Raw genomic sequence first — 21,989 nt, forward strand, 5'->3', positions numbered from 1 at the left:
ATATAAACAAATTTATCTTTTGTGCCTTTTGTGTCATATTAAAATGTCCATTCCTATGTCAGTGTTGTCAATGTGTGTGTAATAGGGTTTTTTTAAGATTTTATTTATTTGAGAGAGAGAAAACATGAGTGGGGGATGGGCAGAGGGAGAAGCAGACTCCCCACTGAGCAGGGAGCCTGACACAGGGCTCAGTCCCAGGACCCTGAGATCATGACCTAAGCCTAAGGCAGATGCTTAACTGACTGAGCCACCCAGGTGCCCCAATGTGTAATAGTTTTATATTTTATTTATTTTAATATTTCAAGTTTTTATTTAAATTTTAGTTAACATATAGTCTAATGTTAGTTTCAAGAGTAGAATTTAATGATTCATCACTTACATAGAACACCCAGTGCTCATCACAAGAGCCCTCCTTAATACCCATTACCAATCTATCCCATCCCCTACCCAACTCCCTCCATCAACCCTGTTTGTTTTCTATCATTGAGAGTCTCTTATGCATTACTCCTGTCTTTTTTTCCCTTTCCCTTATGTTCATCTGTTTTGTTTCTTAAATTCCACATGTGAGTGAAATCATGTGGTATTTGTCTTTCTGTGACTGACTTCCTTCACTTAGCATGATATAGTCTAGCTCCATCCACATGGTTGCAAATGGCAAGATTTCATTCTTTTTGATAGCTGAGTAATGTTCCATTTTATATATGTACACCATATCTTCTTAAACCATTCATCAGTGCATGGACATTTGGGCACTTTCCATAATTTGGCTATTGTAAATAATGTTGTTGTAAACATTGGGGTGCATGTATTCCTTCGAGTTAGTCTTTTTGTATTCTTGGGGTAAATACCTAGTAGTGCAATTGCTGGATCATAGGGTAGTTCTATTTGTAAATTTTGAGGACACTCCATACTGTTTTCCAGAGTGGCTGCACCAGTTTGCATTCCCATCAACAGTGCAAGAGGTTCCCCTTTTTCCGCATCCTCACCAACATCTGATGTTTTCTGTGTTGTTAATTTTAGCTATTCTGACAGGTGTGAGGTGATATCTCATTATAGTTTTGATTTGTATTTCCCTGATGCTGAGCGATGCTGAGCATCTTTTCATGTGTTTGTTAGCCATCTGTATGTCTTCTTTGGAGAAATGTCTATTCATGTCTTCTGTCCATTTCTTAACTGGATTATTTGTTTTTTGGGTGTTGAGTTATATAAGATCTTTATATATTTTGGATATTAACCCTTTATAGGCTATATCATTTGCAAATCTCTCCTCCCATTCTGTAGGTTGCCTCTTAGTTTTGTTACTTGTTCCCTTCACTGTGCAGAAACTTTTTTATTTTGATTAGTCCCAATAATTTATTTTTGCTTTTATTTCTCTTGCCTCAGGAGACATATCTGGGAAAAAGTTGCTATGGCCGATGTCAGAGAGGTTACTCCTGTGCTTTCTTCTAGGATTTTTATGGTTTCAGGTCTCACATTTAGGTCTTTCATCCATTTTGAGTTTATTTTTGTGTATGGTGTAGGAAAGTGGTCCAGTTTTATTCTTCTGCATGTTTTTGTCCAGTTTTCCCAACACCATTTGTTGAAGAGACTGTCTTTTTTCATTGGATATTCTTTCCTGCTTTGTTGAAGAGTAATTGACCATACAGATGTGGGTCCATTTCTGGGTTTTCTATTCTGTTCCATTGATCTCATTGATCTATGTGTCTGTTTTTATTTTTTATATTTTAATCTATCAGTAATTTACTGTTTTGGATGATACGAATCCAGAGTCAAATTTTCCAAATATTCATTGTTCCAAAACTAGTAATTGAGTAATCTGTCTTTACTGTTATAAAATGCCACCTTTGGGGCGCCTGGGTGGCTCAGTCGTTAAGCGTCTGCCTTCGGCTCAGGTCGTGATCCCAGAGTCCTGGGATCGAGCCCCACATCGGGCTCCCTGCTCAGCGGGAAGCCTGCTTCTCCCTCTCCCACTCCCCCTGCTTGTGTTCCCTCTCTGGCTGTCTTTCTCTCTGTCAAATAAAAAAAAAAAAAAAAAAAAAACCTTTAAAAAAAAAAATAAATAAAAAAAAAAATAAAATGCCACCTTTAACATACACATATTTCCATGTATACTTGGGGCTGTTTTGGAACTCCATTCTGTTCCTTTGATCTGTTCATCTTACTTTTTAAATGGCTGTAGCTTTATATATAATATGGTTTTTTTTTATGTTTGGTAACACAGTTCCCCCCATGCCTTTCTTCCTCTTTTTTTCAAAATTATAAGTTTATTAATTCTGAATAGGAATTTTAGAATTAGCCTGTCCAGTACATGAAAATTTCCATGGGAATTTGGATTGAAAGTACATGGAATTTCATGTATTAATTTGTGGGAGAATTTGTATCTTTTCATTATTGAATCTGCCCATGTTTGAGCACATTTCTCCATTCACATTTCCTTCACGCCCTTCAAGATTAGTTTTATAGATTTCTCCATAGTAGTCTTCCACATTTTTGTTTATTCCCAGACACATTATAGCTTTTGTTCCTCTTATAAATTTGATCTCATTTTTATTTACTTTTTCTAAATGAATAACCTGGTATATAGGAAAGTCTTTGATTTTTTTGTTAACTTTTTATTTTGGTATAACTTCAAACTAATAGAAGTTGCAAGAACAGTACAAGTACCTCCTTTATATCCTCTATCTACCTGTGTTTCCTTTTAAAATATTAAGGAGGGCACGTACTGCATGGAGCACTGGGTGTTAATATGAAAACAGTGGATTGTGGATCACGACATCAAAAATTAATGATGTATCGTATGGTGACTAACATAACATAATAAAATTTTAAAAATTTTTAAAAATTAAAATAAATAAAATAAAATACTGGTTTCACTCATATGTGGAACATAAGGAATAGCATGGAGCACCACAGGGGAAGGGAGGGAAAACTGAAGGGGGGGGAATCAAAGGGGGAGACAAACCATGAGAGACTCTGGACTCTGGCAAACTGAGGGTTTCGGAGGGGAAGGGGTTGGGGGGGATGGGTTAGCCCCGTGATGGGTATTAAGGAGGGTATGTGTTGTGATGAGCACTTGGTGTTACATGCAACTAATGAATTATTGAACACTACATCAAAAACTAAGAATGTACTACATGGTGGCTAACTGAACATAATAAAAAATTTAAAAAAAAATAAAAAAATAGAATCATCAACATATTTTAAAAAATAAATAAAATATTTCAGTGGCTTCATTTTCCAAATTTAGAACTCTGATCTGTTTTGAGTTTTTCTTGGAGACCTGGTGGCAATATGAGGTATTGACCCAATTTTATCTTTTTTCCAAATGGCTATCTAGTTGTCCCAACACCATTTATTTTAAAATTCATATTTTCCCCAGTGATTATAGCTGTCAGTTTATTAGATACCAAATTTCTATACACATTTAGGTATATTTTTGGACATTTTATATTCTTTTGTGGTTTTATCTGCTATTCCTATCCCAGCATCATATTGTTTTAATCGTAAAGTTCTACAGTATGTTTTGTATTTGGTAGGGGGCTAGTGTTCCCCTTAGTGCTCTTGCTTATTTCTTGGTAGAAGACTTTTTGAAGGAAGTTTTCTGACTACTGATAGTTTTTAAATTTTCCTAAATAAATATTTATTTTTATAAAATAAATAATGTAAAATAATATAATAAATAATATAAAAGAATGCTTTTCCCTAGAACTGCAATATGCTAACACCGTGATGCGCTTTGATTATGTCTGGCTTCGAGACCACTGCCGCTCAGCATCTTGCTACAACTCTAAGACTCACCAGCGCAGCCTGGATACTGCCAGTGTGGATTTATGCATCAAGCCAAAGACCATTCGTCTGGATGAGACCACACTCTTTTTCACTTGTGAGTACACAAGAGACTTGGTCTTGGTTGGGGTGCTATTCTAAAGAACAATTATTTTGCAAAAACTGGTTTGCCCCATTCCAAAATAGGGGATTCTGTTTTTTTTTATTGAGGTATAATTAACATACAGTATTTTATTAGTTTCAGGTGTATAACATTGATTTGACGATTCTATACATTACTCAGTGCTCACAATGATAAGTGTAGTCACCGTCTATGACCATACAATGTTATTACAATGTTACTGACTATATATTCCCTATATGATACCTTTCATCTCTGTGACTTAATTTTATAACTGGAAACTTGTACCTCTTAATCCTCTTCACCTATTATGTCCCTCTTCCCCCCCCCCCAGAAGCCACCAGTTTGCTCTCTTATTTAAGATTCTGGTTTTTTGTTTGTTCATTTGTTTTGTTTTTTAGATTCCACATATAAGTGAAATCATGTGGTATATGTTTTTCTGTCTGATTTATTTCACTTAACAGATACCTTCTAGGCCCATCCATGTTGTAGCACATGGCAAGATCTCATTCTTTTTTATGGCTGAGTAATATTCCATTGTGTGTACATACCACATCTTCTTTATCCATTCATCTATCTATGGTCACTTGGGTTGCTTCCATATCTTGGCTATTGTAAAGCTGCAGCAAACATAGGGGTGCATATATCTTTTCAAATTAGTGTTTTCTTTGGGTAAATACCCAATAGTGGAATTATTGGATTGTATGGTATTTCTATTTTTATTTTTTGAGGAACCTTCATACTGTTTTCCACAGTGGCTGCACAAATTAACATTCCCACCCACAGTACATAAGTGATCCCTTTTCTCCACATCCTCAGCAACTTGTTATTTCTTGTCTTTCTGATACTAGCCATTCTCACATGTAAGGTGATACCTCATTGTGGTTTTGATTTGCATTTCCCTGATAATGACTGATGTTGAGCATCTTTTCATATGTCTGTTGGCCATCTGGATGTCTTCTTTGGGGAAAAATGTTTATTTGGGTTCTCCGCCCATTTTTAATCAGATTATTTGGTTTTTTTCCATGCTGAGTTGTGCAAGTTATTAATATATTTTGGATATTAACCCTTTATTATATATATCATTTGCAGATATCTTCTCCTATTCACTGGGTTGCCTTTTTGTTTTATTGATGGTTTCCTTTGTTGTGCAGAAGCTTTTTATTTTGATGTACTCCCAATAGTTTATTTTTACTTTTGTTTCCCTTGCCTCAGGAGACATATCTAGAAAGAAGTTGCTACAGCTGATGTCAAAGAAGTTACTGCCTCTGTTCTCTTCTAGGATTTTTATGGTTTCAGGTCTCACATTTAGGTCTTTCATCCATTCTGAGTTTATTTGTGTAGGGTATAAGAAAGTAGCCCAGTTTCATTCTTTTGCATGTATCTGTCCAGTTTTCCCAACACCATTTGTTGAAGAGACTTTTTCCCATTGGATAGTCTTTCCTGCTTTATCAAAGATTAGTTGACCATAGAGTCGAGGGTCCATTTCTGGGTTCTCGATTCTGTTCCATTGATCTAGTATCTGTTTTTGTGCCAGTACCACATCATTTTCATTACTACAACACTGTAGTATCTCTTGAAATCTGGGATGGTGATACCTCCAGCTTTGCTCTTCTTTCTCAGGATTGTGGTGGCTATTCAGGGTCTTTTGTGGTTTCATACAAATTTTAGGATTATTTGCTCTAGATCTGTGAAAAATGCTGTTGGTATTTTGATAGAGATTGCATTGAATCTGTAGATTGGTTTGGGTAGTATGAACATTTTAACAATATTAATTCTTCTAATCCATGAGTATTGGATTTCTTTCCATTTTTTTGTGTTGTCTTCAATTTCTTTCATGAATGTCTTATAATTTTCAGGGTCTAGGTCTTTAATCTCCTTGGTTAAATTTATGCCTAGGTATTTCATTCTTTTTGGTTCAGTTATAAATGCATTGTTTTCTTCATTTTTCTTTCTGCTACTTCGTTATTAGTGTATAGATACACAACAGATTTCTGTATATTAATTTTGTATCCTGCAACGACTGGGTTTATTTATGGAATAAATGCATTTCTTTGCAATTTCTTGTGAATGTATAATTATTTCAAAATAAAAGTTAAAAAAGCATTGGAGGAAAAAATATTTACAATCAATACATTTGACTACTGATTTCTCTACAGTAAAAAAACACATGCCATAGAAAAGTTTATTAAAAAATAACTGACTTGGCAAAATATTTGAAAAATGTATGACAAAGACTAAAAGCCATTAATATATAAGGTGTTATTGCCAGTTTGTTAAAAAAAAAGCACTAGTATTTCAGTAGAAAAAATGTGAAAAAGTAGTGAACAGGCAGATCATTAAAGCATGAGTCAGCAAATATTCTGTAGAGGGCCAGGTAGTAAAGATTTTCAGGTTTTGCTGGCTGTACAGTCCCTGTCACAACTGTTCAACTATTCAGTTCTTCAGTAGTAGGGTGAAAGCAGACATAGACAATAAGTAACCAAGTGGGTATCATGTGTTCTAAAGTAGGTGTCACAAAGACAACTGCCAGGCAGATTTGGCCCATGGGCCATAGTTTGGTAATCCTTGCATTTAAAAAACATATGTCTATACAATGGCTAATAGACACGTGAAAAATGCTCAACGTCACTGATTATTAGGGAAATCCAAATCAAAACTACAGTGAGATATCACCTCACACCTGTCAGAATGGCTAAAATCAACAACACAGAAAACAACAGATGTTGGCAAGGATGCGGAGAAAGGGGAACCCTCCTACACTGTTGGTGGAAATGCAAACTGGTGCAGCCACTCTGGAAAACAGTATGGAGGTTCCTCAAAAAGTTAAAAATAGAAGTATCCTACGGCCCAGCAATTGCACTACTAGGTATTTACCCAAAGGATACAACCATAGTGATCTGAAGGGGCACGTGCACCCCAATGTTTATAGCAGCATTATCAATAATAGCCAAACTACGGAAAGAGCCAAATGTCCATGGATAGATGAATGGATAAAGAAGATGTGGTATATATACACAATGGAATATTACTCAGCCATCAAAAAGAATGAAATCTTGCCCTTTGCAACAACATGAATAGAGCTAAAGTATATCATGCTAAGTGAAATAAGTCTGTCAGAGAAAGATAATTACATGATTTCACTCATATGTGGAATTTAAGAAACAAAACATATGAACATAGGGGAAGGGGGAAAACAGAGAGAGAGACAAACTATAAAACAGACTCTTAACTATAGAGTACAAACTGAGGATTGCTGGAGTGGAAGTGGTGGGGAGATGGATTAAATAGGTGATGGGGATTAAGGAGGGCACTTGTGATGAGCACTGGGTGTGATATATGAGTGATGAATCACTAAATCCTCCACCTGAACCTAATATTACACTATATGTTAACTAACTGGAATTTAAATAAAAACTTGAAACAAAATAATAAAAATGAAAAACATGTCTAACAAATATAAATGTCTAACAAATGTTATTAGCTTATTAGTAAGTGAATAAATTAAAATTATTACAATAAGAGAAGTTTTACTTACCAAATTGGAAAAAATATATTTAAAAAATAAGAATACTCAGTTTTGATTGGCACACATATATTGTTGGAGAGAATGAAAATTGGTAGACTTTCTAAAAAAGTAATTTAGTTAAATGCATCAAGACTCTTAAAAGTTTATATCTTTGGATTTAACAATCCCATCTTCTGTGTTTCTATTTTAAGAAAATTACCAAAAATATAGGCAAGTGGGGCACCTGGATGGCTTGGTCAGTTGAGCATCTGGCTTTTGGTTTTGGTTCAGGTCATGATATCAGGGTTGTGAGATCGAGCCCCACGCCTGGCTTCACACTAAGTGCAGAGTCTGCTTTGGATGCTTTCTCCCTCTCCCTCTGCCCCTCCCTGCTGGGCTCTCTCTCCTAAAAAATAAATCTTAAAGAAAAAAAAAAAGAAAAGAGGGGCACCTGGGTAGCTCAGTCCATTAAGCATCCGACTCTTGATTTCAGCTCATGTTGTGATCTCAGGATTGTGAGATCAAGCCCTACATGGGGCTCTGTGCTGACCACAGAATCTGCTCGAGATTCTTTCTCTCCCTCTGTCCCTCCCCCCACTTGCATGCTCTCTCTCTCTAAAATAAATAAATAAATCTTTGAAAAAAAGAAAAGAAATATAGACAAGGATGATCACTATTAAATAATAAGGAAATTTAAAAAAAGTAAGACTACATGCCCCAGAACAGACTGGTTAGATAAATCTTGGTAGTCCATATTCTGCAAATTATAAGAATTAATTTTTATGAAGATTTAATTTTTTTAAGTTTTAATTTAAATTCCAGTTGGTTAACATAGTGTAATATTAGATTCTGGTACAGAATTTAGTGATTTAACACTTGCATACAACACCTGGTGCTCATCACAAGTGCCCTCCTTAATACCCATCCCTTCTTTCACCCATCCCCCACTCACCTCCCTTCTGATAACCATCAGTGTGTTCTCTATAGTTAAGAGTCTGTGAATTTAAGAAACAAAACAAACAATCATAAGTGAAGATTTAACTTTTTAATGATATAATGACTCTTAAAATATTAAGTGACAAAGGCAGGGTACAAACATATATATATATATATATATGTATATATATATATATTATATAAAGTAAAAGAATGCATGGAAAAAAGTGGAAGGAATGATGCCAAGCTATTAATAAGGGTTTCATCTGTCTGGTAGAATGGTAAATATAAGTGATTTTTAAAAATTTCCTCATACTGGGGTGCCTAGGTGGCTCATTTGGTTAAGCATTGGACTCTTGATTTTGACTCAGGTCATGATCTCATGGTGGTGAGATCAAGCCCCATGTCAGGCTCCACGCTTGGCCCCTCCCCCCACTTGTGCACTCTCTCTTTCTCTTTCTAAAATAAATAAATAAGTCTTACTAAGGAGGGGACGTGTTGTGAGGAGCACTGGGTGTTATATGTAACTAACGAACCACTGAGCACTACATCAAAAACTAATGATATACTATACAGTGGCTAACTGAACATAATAAAAAAATAATTAAAAAATTTCCTCACACTTTTTTATGCTTTACAAATTCCTTATGGTACTTTTATTGTCAAGGAGTAGGAAGCCAAAACAGAGACAGAGAAATAAAAAGAAGTGAAAGAAGAGATAAGATGCCAGCAAAGCTTTTCACTCCCCTTGCTATATTCTTTGCTTATCCTGAAGATTTCCTAAAGCATTTTGGAGGGAGGATTTTTTTTTTTTGCCTTTTGTTTTTTTTTTTTGGCACTGTGGGCAGTCATTTATGAAATCACTTTATCATGTTATATTGATGTCATTTAGGTCAAACTGCCCCAATTCATTTAGTCCCTTCTAGTTGGTGAGATTTATTTGTTCATTCGTTCATTTATTAGTTCATACTACTCAACCTGCAAATATTTCTGTTTCAGGAATATCCTAGGCACTCATTTTAATTTCATTTCATAAACAATATAGCACTGGGTAATTGGTTGCTAAAAATAACATTCTTAACCAGTAAATTATTGGCAATAATTATAACTATTATTTTAATACCTTTTATTTTTCCCTTTAAAGGGCCAGATGGTCATGTGACTAAATATGATTTGGATTGGCTGGTGAGAAACAGCTATGAAGGGCAGAAACAAAAGGTCATCCAACCTAGAATCTTATGGAATGCTGAAATCTATCAGCGAGCCCAAGTTCCATCTGTAGATTTCCAAAGCTTCTTAGAAACCAATGAGGGATTGAAGAACTTTCTGCAGAACTTTCTGCTGTATGGAATTGCATTCGTAGAAAATGTCCCTCCCACTCAAGAACACACAGAGAAGTTGGCAGAAAGGATCAGCTTGATCAGGTAATTTATTAGTTTCTAATATCTATGGTAATTAATTTGCAGAGCGTCAACACCAGTAAAATAATTTAACTGGGTATGGTCACACTGTTTTTGATCCAGAATATTTTGTGTCCTGAATAAGGGGATTCCCATTTGTAGTGCTTTATTTGAGGCCCAGATTTCTAATCTCTAAAGACACTTACATGTTAAATATGATGATGACTTCAAAGTCATTGGTATATTTTTTGAGCCTAGTGGTCCTCAAAGTAACAGGTATCATTATACACTAGAAATAGCACTGACTTTGAGTAAACAGAACGAGGAAGTAGTCTAAGTTCTACCCTCAAGCAATTGTGTGAACATAGACAACTCCATTACATACATACCTGTACCCTCCACCTGCACCCCCTGGCCTCAATTTTCCCATCTGATCAATAAGAGGATTGAATAAGATGGTGTCTAAAGATCATCCAGTTTTGACCTATTATGATTCCTAAGGCTTGATTCAGACACTAGTTGTTAATAATATTGCCTTACACTATATAGCATTTAACCAAGATATTCATGTCCATTATTTTCTTTTGGTCATTATAGAAATCCTGATGGGTGTATATTTTATCCCCTGTTCTGCTGATGAGCCACTTGAGACACATATAATAAGTAAGTGGCTTGCCCAGCATTACTCTGCTAGTAAGAAGTAGAACTGGGATTCAGTGGGGGACCTAAGATGGTGGTGTAGTAGGAGGACCCTAAGCTTGCCTCATCCCTCAAACACAGCTAATTAACTGGGTGTTAATTCTGAATACCCAAGAAATTGACCTGAGGACTGATAGAACAAACTGCACAAGTAGAGGGAGAGAAGAGGCCACATCGAGGAAGGTTGGAAGTAAAGAGACATGGTTTGGGGGAGAAACAGATGGCGAGTGCTGTGGAGGGGAGGGAGCCCTGGTTGCAGAGAAAAGCAAGAGGGAGTGGAGTGCACGGGGATAAGCACAAGGAGAACAGTTCCCCAAAGCCATTGGCTGGGAAAACAAGAGGGGCCAATTTTCATGAGTTTTTGCAACCAGCTGGGCTCAAAGACTGGTTTTAGAGGTCCACAGTCTTGGCTGGGCTAGAGACCTGAGGGCACTACTCCTGGAGAGAAGGAAGGCAAACAACCCCAGGGCAGACAGTGCAATCTGAGGATTGCCTAAGGCACACAGGGAGAGACTGTTCACTCTTCTTAGCGTACATCTGGGAGAGGTGGCGTTGCTTCTCTGGGGACAAAAGAGCCCATAGGCACCATTTCCCTCCCCCACCCCTCAGCATAGGTCCAAAGACACCTGCTGAAGGTGGCTAACCCAGACACTGGCTGTTTAACCTGCTTTGCTCCAAATTCCATGCCCCTGTGCCTCTGCCATGACTGCCCTTCTGGGTCAAACCTGCATCAGTCCCAGTGTGGTGAGACCATCCCCCCAAAAGACCAGCTCAGATCCCCACCACACCAGGTCCCTAAAGATTAGAGTTTTAAAAGTCAGCAGGCTTGGCTGGTATAGAGCTCAAAGGGCACTGTGCTGCTCCAGGCAGGCAAGCAACCCAGAGACACTGTAAAAACACCAATCTGAAAAGTGCCTAGAACACATGAGGGGAAATTATTCACTTTTCTAGGAGTGCTTCCCTGAGAGCAGCAAGCACGAATTCCTCTCTCCAGGGACAAAGGAGCTGGCTGGTGCCATTTCCCACCCCTGTCCCACAGCATAAACCAACTTCAATAAACAGCACAGCGCCCAAACTGGCTGCCTGATCTGCTTACCCCAAGTCCCACCCCCCCAACCCCCATTCTCTGCTGGTATTGCTTTTTTCCTGCAAGCATGCCTAAGGACCTGTGCAGCAGGACCCTACTCCAGAAGACCAGCAGAAACCCCTGCAGGCACCACATCTACCGACCATAGAGTTCTGCAAGGCTTCAGTTCTAGTGGAAGTGGTATCAGGTCTCATTTAACAAGCAGACCAGAGCATACCTAGTTAAACTCACCACATTCTGGCCAGGGTCCAAACACTGCCAGCTACAGACAAGGAGAAACTCTGCAGAGGACTGACCTGAGGGATAGAGCAGCCAAAACACAGTAGCAGAGTGCATGCAGCACAAACCAGAGACATTCCCTAATGCACCCAGCCCTGGACATTATATGACTTCTTCTTCATAAGGCCATTACTCTCAAGCAGGAAACATAACAAGCTTTCCTAACACAGAGAAGACAAAGACCTAGACAAAATGTCAAGACAGAGGAATTCATCCCAAAGGAAAAAAAAAAAAAAAAACAAGAAAAGGTTACAGCCAGAGATCCAAGTGAAATAGGTATAAATAACATGCCTGATGGAGAATTTAAAACAAAAATCATAAGGATACTTGCTGGGCTTGAGAAAAAAATGGAAGACTTCAGGGAGGCCCTTACCACAGAGATAAAAGAGTTAAAAAAACAACCAGTGAGAAATGAAAAATGCAGTAACTGAGATTCAAAACTGGATGTAATGACCACAAGGATGGAAGAAGCAGAGGAGTGAATAATGATATAGAAGACAAACTAATGGGGCACCTGGATGGCTCCAGTGGTTAAACATCCAACTCTTGTTTTCAGCTCAGGTCATGATCTCAGGGTCATGAGATTGAGCCCTGCATCAGGCTCCTTGCTGGGAGTGGAACCTGCTTAGGATTCTCTCTCTCCCTCTCCCCCATCTCTCTCTCTCTCTCTCTCTCAGTCTCTCTCTCTCTCTCCCCCCTCTAAAAAAATTTTTAAAAGACCACAAAATAATGGAAAATAATGGAGCTGAACAAAAGAGAGAAAGAAGAATTATGGAACAGGAGAATAGCCTTAGGGAACTCAGTGATTCCATCAAATGTAATAATATTTGTATCATAGGAGTCCCAAAAGAGAGAAAAAAGGGAGCAGAAGAGGAAATAGTAGCTGAAATTTTCCCTAATCTGGGGAAGGAAACAGACATCCAGATCCAGGAGACACAGAAAACTCACATCAAAATCAACAAAAGCAGCCCAACACCAAGGCATAATGTAGTTAAATTTGGAAAATGTAGTGATAAAGAAAAAATCCTAAAAGCAGCAAAACAAAAGAAGTCCTTAACTTACAAAGGAAGACCCATTAGGTTAGCTAAAGATCTCTCCACAGAAACTTGGCAAGCCACAAGAGTGTGGCATGACGTATTCAATGTGCTGAATGGGAAAAATCAGCAACCAAGAATACTCTATCCAGCAAGGCTATCATTCAGAATAGGAGAGATAGTTTCCCAGACAAACAAAAACTAAAAGAGTTAGTGGCCACTAAACCAGCCCTGCAAGAAATATCAGAGGAGACTCTCTCAGTGGAAAGGAGAAACCAAAAGTGACAAAGACAGGATAGGATCAGAGAAAATCTCCTGAAACAATGACAAAACAAGTAATAAAATAGCAATAAATACATATCTATTGATAATTACCTTGGATGTAAATGGACTAAATAAACGCTCCAATCAAGACATAGGGTGTCAGAATGGATTTAAAAAAAAACAAGACCCATCTATATGCTGCCTACAAGACTCATTTTAAACCTGAAGACACCTGCAGATTGAAAGTGAGGGGATGGAGAACCATTTATCATGCTAACAGACATGAAAAGAAAGGTGGAGTAGAGGTACCTATATCACACAAACTACATTTTAAACCAGACTGTAACAAGAGATGAAGAAGGGTGCTATATCTTAATAAAGGGGACTATCCAACAAGAAGATCTAACAATTGTAAATATCGATGCCCCTAATTTGGGAGCACCCAAATATATAAAACAATAACAAATATGAATGAACTCATTGATAATAATACAATAATAGTAGGGGACTTTAACACCCACTTACAGCAATGACCAGATCATCTAAACAGAAAATGAACAAGGAAACCATGGCTTTGAATGACACAGTGGACCAGATGTACTTAACATATATTAGGAACATTCCATCCTAAAGCAGCAGGATACATATTCTTTTCACATGCACCTGGGACATTCTCCAGAATAGATCACATACTAGGTCAGAAATCAGGCCTCAACAAATACAAAAAGATTGAGATCATACCATGCATGTTTTCTGACCGCAACACTAAGAAACTGGAAGTCAACCACAAGAAAAAATTTGGAAAGACCACAAATACATGTAGGTTAAACAACATGCTACTAAACAATGAATGGGTCAACCAGGAAATCAAAGAAGAAATAAAAAAAATACCTGGAAACAAATGAAAATGAAAACACGGTAGTCCAAAACCATTCAGATACAACAAAAAGTGGTCATAAGAGGGAAGTATACAGCAATACAGGCCTACCTTAACAAGCAAGAAAAATCTCAAATAGACAACCTAACCTTACACCTAAAAGAGTTAGAAAAAGAGAAACAAATGAAGCCTAACAAGCAGCAGAATAAGGGAAATAATAAAGATTAGAACAGAAATAAATGATATAGAAACTAAAACAATAGAAGAGATCAATGAAAACAGGATCTGCTTCTTTGAAAAATTAATACAATTGATAAACCCCTAGCCAGACTTAACAAAAAGAAAAGAGAAAGGACCCAAATAAATAAAATCACAAATGAGAGAGGAGAAATCACAACCAACACCACAGATATCCAAACAATTATAAGAGAATATTATGAAAAATTATATGCCAACAAATTGGACAACCTGGAAGAAATGGATAAATTCCTAGAAACGTATAAACTACCAAAACTGAAACAGGAAGAAATAGAAAATTTGAACAGACTGATAACCAGCAAAGAAATTGGATCAGTAATCAAAATCTCCACAAACAAACAAAAGTCCAGGGCCAGGTGGCTTCCCAGGGGAATTCTACCAAACATTTAAAGAAGAGTTAATACCTATTCTTCTCAAACTATTCCAAAAAATAGAAATGGAAGGGAAACTTCCAAACTCATTCTATGAGACCAGCATTACCTTCAACAGACTCCACTAAAACCAGAGAGACTCCGCTAAAAACAATTACAGGCCAATATCCCTGATAAACATGGATGCAAAAATTCTCAGTAAAATACTAGCAAACTGAATCCAACAGTACATTAAAAGAATCATTCACCACAATCAAGTGGCATTTATTCCTGGGTTGCAAGGGTGGTTCAATATTCACAAATCAATCAATGTGATATACCACATTAATAAAAGAAAGGATAAGGACCGTATGATCCTCTCAGTAGATGTAGAAAAAGCATTTGACAAAGTACAGCATCCATTCTTGATAAAAACCGTCAACAAAGTAGGGAGAGAGGGAACATACCTCATCATAATAAAGCCCATATACAAAAACCCACAGCAAATATCCTCAATGGAGCAAAACTGAGAGCTTTTCCTCTACGGTCAGGAACAAGACGGGAATGTCCACTCTGACCACTGTTATTTAACATAATACTGGAAATCCTAGACACAGCAGTCAGACAACAAAAAGAAATAAAAGGCATCCAAATCAGGAAGGAAGAAGTCATACTTTCACTATTTGTAGATGACATGATGTGCTATATAGAAAACCCAAAAGATTCCACCAAAAAATCGCTAGAACTGATACACGAATTAGTAAAATTGCAGGATACAAAAGCAACATACAGAAATCTGTTGCATTTCTATACACTAATAATGAAGCAGCAGAAAGAGAAATCAAGGAATCAATTCCATTTATAATTGTACCAAAAACAATAAGATACTTAAGAATAAACCTAACCAAAGAGGTAAAAGATCTGTATTCTGAAAACTATAAAACACTGATGAAAGAAATTGAAGATGACACAAAGAAATGGAAAAATAGTCCAGGCTCATGGATTGGAAAACATTGTTAAAATGTCTATATTAACCTAAAGCAGTCTACACATGTAATGCAATCCCTATCAAAATACCACCTGCATTTTTTCACAAAATTTGTATGGAACCATGGAAGACCCTGAATAGCCAAAGCATTCTTGAGAAAGAAAAGCAAAGCTGGAAGCATCACAATTCTGGACTTCAGGTTATATTACAAAGCTGTAGTGATCAACACAGTATGGTACTGGCACAAAATAGACACAGAGATCAATGGAACAAAATAGGAAACCCAGAAATGAACCCACAACTCTGTCAACTGTCAACTAATCTTTGACAAAGCAGAAAAGAATATCCGATGGAGAAGAGAGGTCTATTCAACAAATGGTGTTGAGAAAACTGGACAGCCACAAGCAAAAGAATGAAACGATCACTTTCTTTTTTTTTTTTTTTTAAAGATTTTATTTATTTATTTGACAGGGAGACACAGCCAGAGAGAGAACACAAGCAGGGTAAGTGGAAGAGAGAGAAGCAGGCTTCCCGCCGAGCAGGGAGCCCGATGCGGGGCTCGATCCCAGGACCCTGGGATCATGACCTGAGCCGAAGGCAGATGCTTAACGACTGAGCCACCCAGGCGCCCCCTAGATCACTTTCTTACACCATACACAAAAATAAATTCAAAATGGATGAAAGGCCTAAATGTGAGACAAGAAACCATTAAAATCCTAGAGACAACACAGGCAGTAACCGCTTTGACATTGGCCATAGCAACTTCTTACTAGACACATCGCCAGAGGCAAGGGAAACAAAAGCAAAAATGAACTATTAGGATTTCATCAAGATAAAAAGCTTCTGGGGCACCTGGGTGGCTCAGCGGTTAAGCGTCTGCCTTCGGCTCAGGTCACGATCCCGGGGTCCTGGGATCGAGCCCCGCATCGGGCCCCCTGCTCAGCCAGGAGCCTGCTTCTCCCTCTCCTGCTCCCCCTGCTTGTATTCCCTCTCTAGCTGTCTCTCTCTCTGTGTCAAATAAATAAAATCTTTAAAAAAAAAAAATAAAAAATAAAAAATAAAAAAAAAAATAAAAAAAAAAAAAAGATAAAAAGCTTCTGCACAGGAAGGAAACAGTCAACAAAACCAAACGCAGCCTTCAGAATGGGAAAAGATATTTGCAAATGACATCTCTGATAGAGGGTTAGTATCCAAAATCTACAAAGAATTGTCAAACTCAACACCCAAAAAACAAATAATCCAATTAAAAATGGGCAGAAGACCTGAATAGACATTTTTCCAAAGAAGACATACAGATGGCTAACAAACACATGAAAAGATGCTCAGCATCACTCATCATCAGGGAAATGCAAATCAAAACTGCAATGAGATATCCCCTCACAGCAGTCAGAATGGCTAAAAGCAACAACACAGGAAACAACAGGTGTTGGTGAGGATGGGGAGAAAGGGGAACCCTCTTACACTGTTGGTGGGAATGCAAACTGGTGCAGCCACTGTGGAAAACAGTAGGGAGGTTCCTCAAAAAGTTAAAATAGAACTACCCTATGACCCAGCAATTTGCACTACTAAGTACTTATACATAGAATACAAAAGTACTAATTCAAAGGAATACATGCATCCCAGTATTTATAGCAGCATTATCAACAGTAGCCAAATTATGGAAAGAGCCCAAATGTCCATTGATGAATGAATAAAAAGATGTATATATACACAATGGCATATTACTCAGCTATAAAAAAGAATGAAATCTTGCCATTTGCAATGACATGGATGAAGCTAGAGAGTATAATACTAAGTAAAATAAGTCAGTCAGAGAACGAGAAGTACCATATGATTTCACTCCTATGTGGAATTTAAGAAACAAAATAAATGAGCAAAGGGGAAAAAAGAGAGACAAACCAAGAAACAGACTCATAATTATAGAGAACGCACTGATGGTTACCAGAGGGGAGGTGGATGGGGGGGATGGGTGAAATAGGTGATGGGGATTAAGGAGTGCACTTGTGGTGATGAGCAGTGGGTGTCATATGGAAGTGTTGAATCACTGTATTGTACACCTGAAACTAATATTACAGTGTATATTATCTAACTGGAATTTAAATAAATAATTAAAAAATTTTTAACAAATAGTGTGGTGTAGGGGTACCTGAGTGGTGCAGTCAGTTAAGCATCTGACTCTTGTTTTTGGCTCAGGTCATGATCTCAGGGTCCTGGGATCAAGCCCCATGGCGTGCTTCCTGCTCAACGGGGAGTCTGCTTCTCCCTCTGCCCCTACCCCTGCTCATGCTGTCTCTCTCTCTCTCAAATAAATAAATAAATAAATAAATAATTTTAAAAATGGTGTGGTATGTATAACAGCGCTAACAGAAGATGTTCACTAATAAAAGGTTCAGTAAGAAAAAAGGGGTGGTGTCTGGGTGGCTCAGTCAGTTAAGCATTTAACTCTTGGTTTCAGCTCAGGTCATGATCTCAGAGTCGTGAGATTGAGCCCCATGTCAGGCTCTGCACTGGGCACGGAGTCTGCTTCAGATTCTCTCTCCTCTCCCCCTCCACCCTCCGTCTCTCTCTCTCTCTAAAATAAATAAATAAATCTTTTTTTAAGTTAAAAAAAAAAAAAGAACTGGGATTCAGATAGCTCAGGTTTCCTGATCCTAAAGACAATGTTGTTTCCACTTCTAGTCTGTGTTTCTAGGTAGTATATAGATTGATCTTCTATAGTAATAAATGTGGTGTAAACATACTTTGTTATAAGTAGTACTTTCCTTTTACTTAATAAGAGCCAGATCTAGCTCATTGTGTAGCAAATAGAATGCTGGGTCATTTGCCCTATCCTGGTACAGCATAATCAACATTTTTGAACTGTTCAGTTTCAAACACATTTTGAGAATTTTCAAGTAAAGGAAGCTGTGCTGGTAAACAATCAATTGAGAGGGCTTTAGAGATTATATAGTTCATGAGGAAGACCATTTCCTGTTTGGACTTTGAGGGTTCAAAAAATAAGATGGACTCTGAAAGCTAAAGAATTAAAGTGATCTTTGGTCAGATCTGAGCCACCAGGAAAATAACTATAAAATAAAAATAAAATAAAAAACAGTGATACAGCATCTCATTAAATACTTGCTAACATAAACTATCCTTTTCTCTTTTTCTTATTCCTCCATGTCCAAAAGATGGGTGAGGATCTACATTAATCACTTCTAAAAGCATCTGCATAAAGACATCTTTTTCTATGCAAGGAAGGTGAGCACAGGAAAAAACCGTGAATGTGAAAGCTATTAAAAGTAGGCACATAAACAGAGGGGGATAATTCCCTAAGCTTTCAGACCACATTATATGGTTGACCTTTGAACAATGTGGGGGTTAGGGGAACTGACCTCTCCCTCCCCCAGACACTTGAAGATTCATGTATAACTTTTGACTCCCCAGAACTTAATTAGTAATAACCTACTGTTGACTAGAAGCTTTATCAATAATATAGTCAATTAGCACATATTCTATATGTTGTATGTATTATATACTGTATTCTTACAATAAAGTAAGCTAGAGAAAAGAAAATGTTATTAAGAAAATCATAAGGAAGAGAAAATATATTTACAATAATGTATTTATTGAAAAAAAATCCATGTACGAGTGGATCCATTCAGTTCAAACCTATGTTGTTCAAGAGTCAACTCTACTTTCACAGTTTTCTCCCCAACTTCCTAGAATGTTAATCAGTGACAGAATTGTTAAGACTGGTAGTATGTTCAGCTGTCATCTACTCCTTATAGATGGAAATCTGGAGCCAAAAAAATCTATTGTTACTTGTGAATAATTAAAGAAGTTATTAAAGTTGTGAAAGACAAGAATCAAACTTTCAAATAATTAAGTCTTCCTTCATTTGATTTGACAGAGAAACCATCTATGGGAGGATGTGGTATTTTACTTCAGACTTCTCCAGGGGTGACACTGCATACACCAAGCTGGCTTTGGATCGGCACACTGATACTACCTATTTTCAAGAACCCTGTGGGTAAGTGGATTAGAATTTTCCATATTAGGGTCTTTACATGTGATGGTCTTGAGTAATTTCTTTATTTTTTTAAATTCAATTAGCCAGCATATAGTACATCATTAGTTTCAGATGTGGTATTCAATACTTTATCAGTTGCGTATAACATCCAGTACTCGTCACATCACATGCCCTCCTTAATGAATAATTTCTTAATCATTTTCCATTCTATTTGAACCAAGATCCTATCTGCTGCTCCTGTGTGTGACTATTTCTTTTTCTTCTCTTAGAAACATGATCATTTTGAAATACCCTAGTTCAGTCTTATTTGGACTTACAAGAATAAATTTTTTTGAAATGATTGAAAATACATCTTACTATATAAATGGATCTTAATTTTGTTTAGTTTACTCTTTTGTCAAAGTAATTACCAACAACTTACCAGAAAAGTCTAACTGTTAAATTTGGAATTGTACAGTTTTCTTATATTTAGCTATATTGCAAACGGGTCTATCTTCTAAACACAGCTGCTTTGGGTTGGTATTAACAGGAATTTGAATCCAATTTGTAAGAAGTTGGAGAGGAGGAGTTAGTAAAAAAAACCTTTTTTCACATGGAATCAGAAGCTGCTGAGCCAAAGATATACCTTTTCCCCCCAGCTTTATTAATATATAATTGGCATATAACATTGTATAAATTTAAGTTGTACAATGGTTATATATTATTACCACTGTAGCTAACAGAGAGTAGAACTTAAATGTTCTCACCACAAAAGTGAAATGATAATTATGTGACACGATGGATAAATACCATACTTATCTACCATTTGCCACTTATTAGAGGTACCTCTGTAGTTGTTATTTTATTTATCTTGCTTCTGCATTTAGATGATGAGCTGAGGCATAAAGATATTAGTAAAGTGAGTGTACATATGGATTTTTAAAGACAATATGAGATGGTGAAAATATGCAATTAATTGTGGTTACATTGATTTTCTTTAAGGGTTTGGAACTTAAGAATATTTGGTTCAGGGGAGGAAGAATAAAGCAGCTTTTAGATATCCTTGTCAATGTTATCAATATATGAAGATCCCAACAGCCCTGCATCCTCATTCTAGGGGGTGCAGAAGGAAGAAAGAGGAAATGGGATGGGAAGCATCTGGACAGAGGTTGACATTCAAATATTGAGTAACTCTTTTCTCTTTGACCACTACCAAAGATAAGCAGTTAGTTGTCTCTGCCATTAATTTAAACCTTTCTAATCAATGACATGGACCAAGTAAGTACATTAGCAGTATAGTAAGAGTGGTTAAGAGTTCAGGCCATGTCATTAACAGATCTGGATCTGCATCCCAGCTGTAACATATATTAGCTTTGTGTTCTTGGACAAGTAACTTAACTTCTCTATGCCTCAGTTTCTTCATCTGTAAAATGGGGCTAGTAATAAAACCTATTCATTAGTATTGCTTAGGGATTATATTACATGATGTATTTAAAGCACTTGGCATACTGCCTGACACATATTAAGTGCTCAAGAAATACTAGTTGTTATTATTATCATCACTTTAGCCATTGTCATCATCATCATCAACATTGTTATATGCCTTGTCCTTTCAAAAGCTACTTTTGCTCTGGATCTCATCTTCTCCAGCCTCCTTGGAGATTTCTCTCTCCTAAATCTTCACCCTTTCCATACCTATGGACTCCTTCCTATCAGCTTCTCGTATCTTCTTTGGACTCTGTCTCCCTCTAGTTACAAGCCCTGCCTTATTCCTCCCCTTCACAGCTAAACTTATTAAAAGAATCATCTACATTCAGTGTCTTTTCATTTTCACTTCCCATTCATTCCTCAAATCCATAGTCGGCTAGTTTATCCAACACCTCCCAATTAAAATTACTCTCTTTAAGGTCACCTGGGTGGCTCGGTGGGTCAAGTGTCCAACTCTTGATTTTGGTTCAGGTCATGATCTCAGAATCCTGAGATCAAGCCCCGCATGGGCTCCGTACTCAGCGGGGAGTCTGCTTGAGATTCTCTCTCACCCTCTCCCTCTGCCCCTCTCCCACCATGTGCTCACTCTCAAATAAATAATAAATAAATAAAATAACAAAGATAAAATTACTCTCTCCAAAGTCACCAGCAACTAACTTATTGCCATGCTTAGTGTGTACCTTTCAGTTTTCATCTTACTTGACCCCTGGGGCATGCTGTTAACCACTACCTCTTCTTAAATATCCTTCCTTTTTTAGTTTTCCTCCTACATCTCTGACCACTTTTCTTCAGCATCCTGTGCTGGCTTATTTTCCTCTGTCCATGTCCTAGATATTGTTGTTCCTCAAGGTTTTCTCTTTGTCCTTCTTTTCTTACTTGAAATGATCTCTCCAAATGACTTTTTCCATGCTTTTGGGTTTAGC

General features: G+C 37.2%; 1 protein-coding gene across 2 annotated transcripts in view; it reads left to right on the top strand.

The window, feature by feature from the left end:
• The window catches only part of TMLHE (trimethyllysine hydroxylase, epsilon), a 129,449-nt gene that overhangs the window by 37,363 nt on the left and 70,097 nt on the right, over nt 1-21,989 (top strand). For both annotated transcript variants that reach the window (XM_032398725.1, XM_032398726.1), the window contains exons 3-5: nt 3,707-3,883; nt 9,496-9,775; nt 19,480-19,599. In XM_032398725.1, coding sequence (XP_032254616.1) covers nt 3,707-3,883; nt 9,496-9,775; nt 19,480-19,599 — 577 coding nt within the window. The remainder of the gene's footprint in view (nt 1-3,706; nt 3,884-9,495; nt 9,776-19,479; nt 19,600-21,989) is intronic.

Source organism: Phoca vitulina, unplaced genomic scaffold (genome assembly GCF_004348235.1).
Source record: "Phoca vitulina isolate PV1807 unplaced genomic scaffold, GSC_HSeal_1.0 scaffold119, whole genome shotgun sequence".
NCBI lineage: Eukaryota > Metazoa > Chordata > Mammalia > Carnivora > Phocidae > Phoca > Phoca vitulina.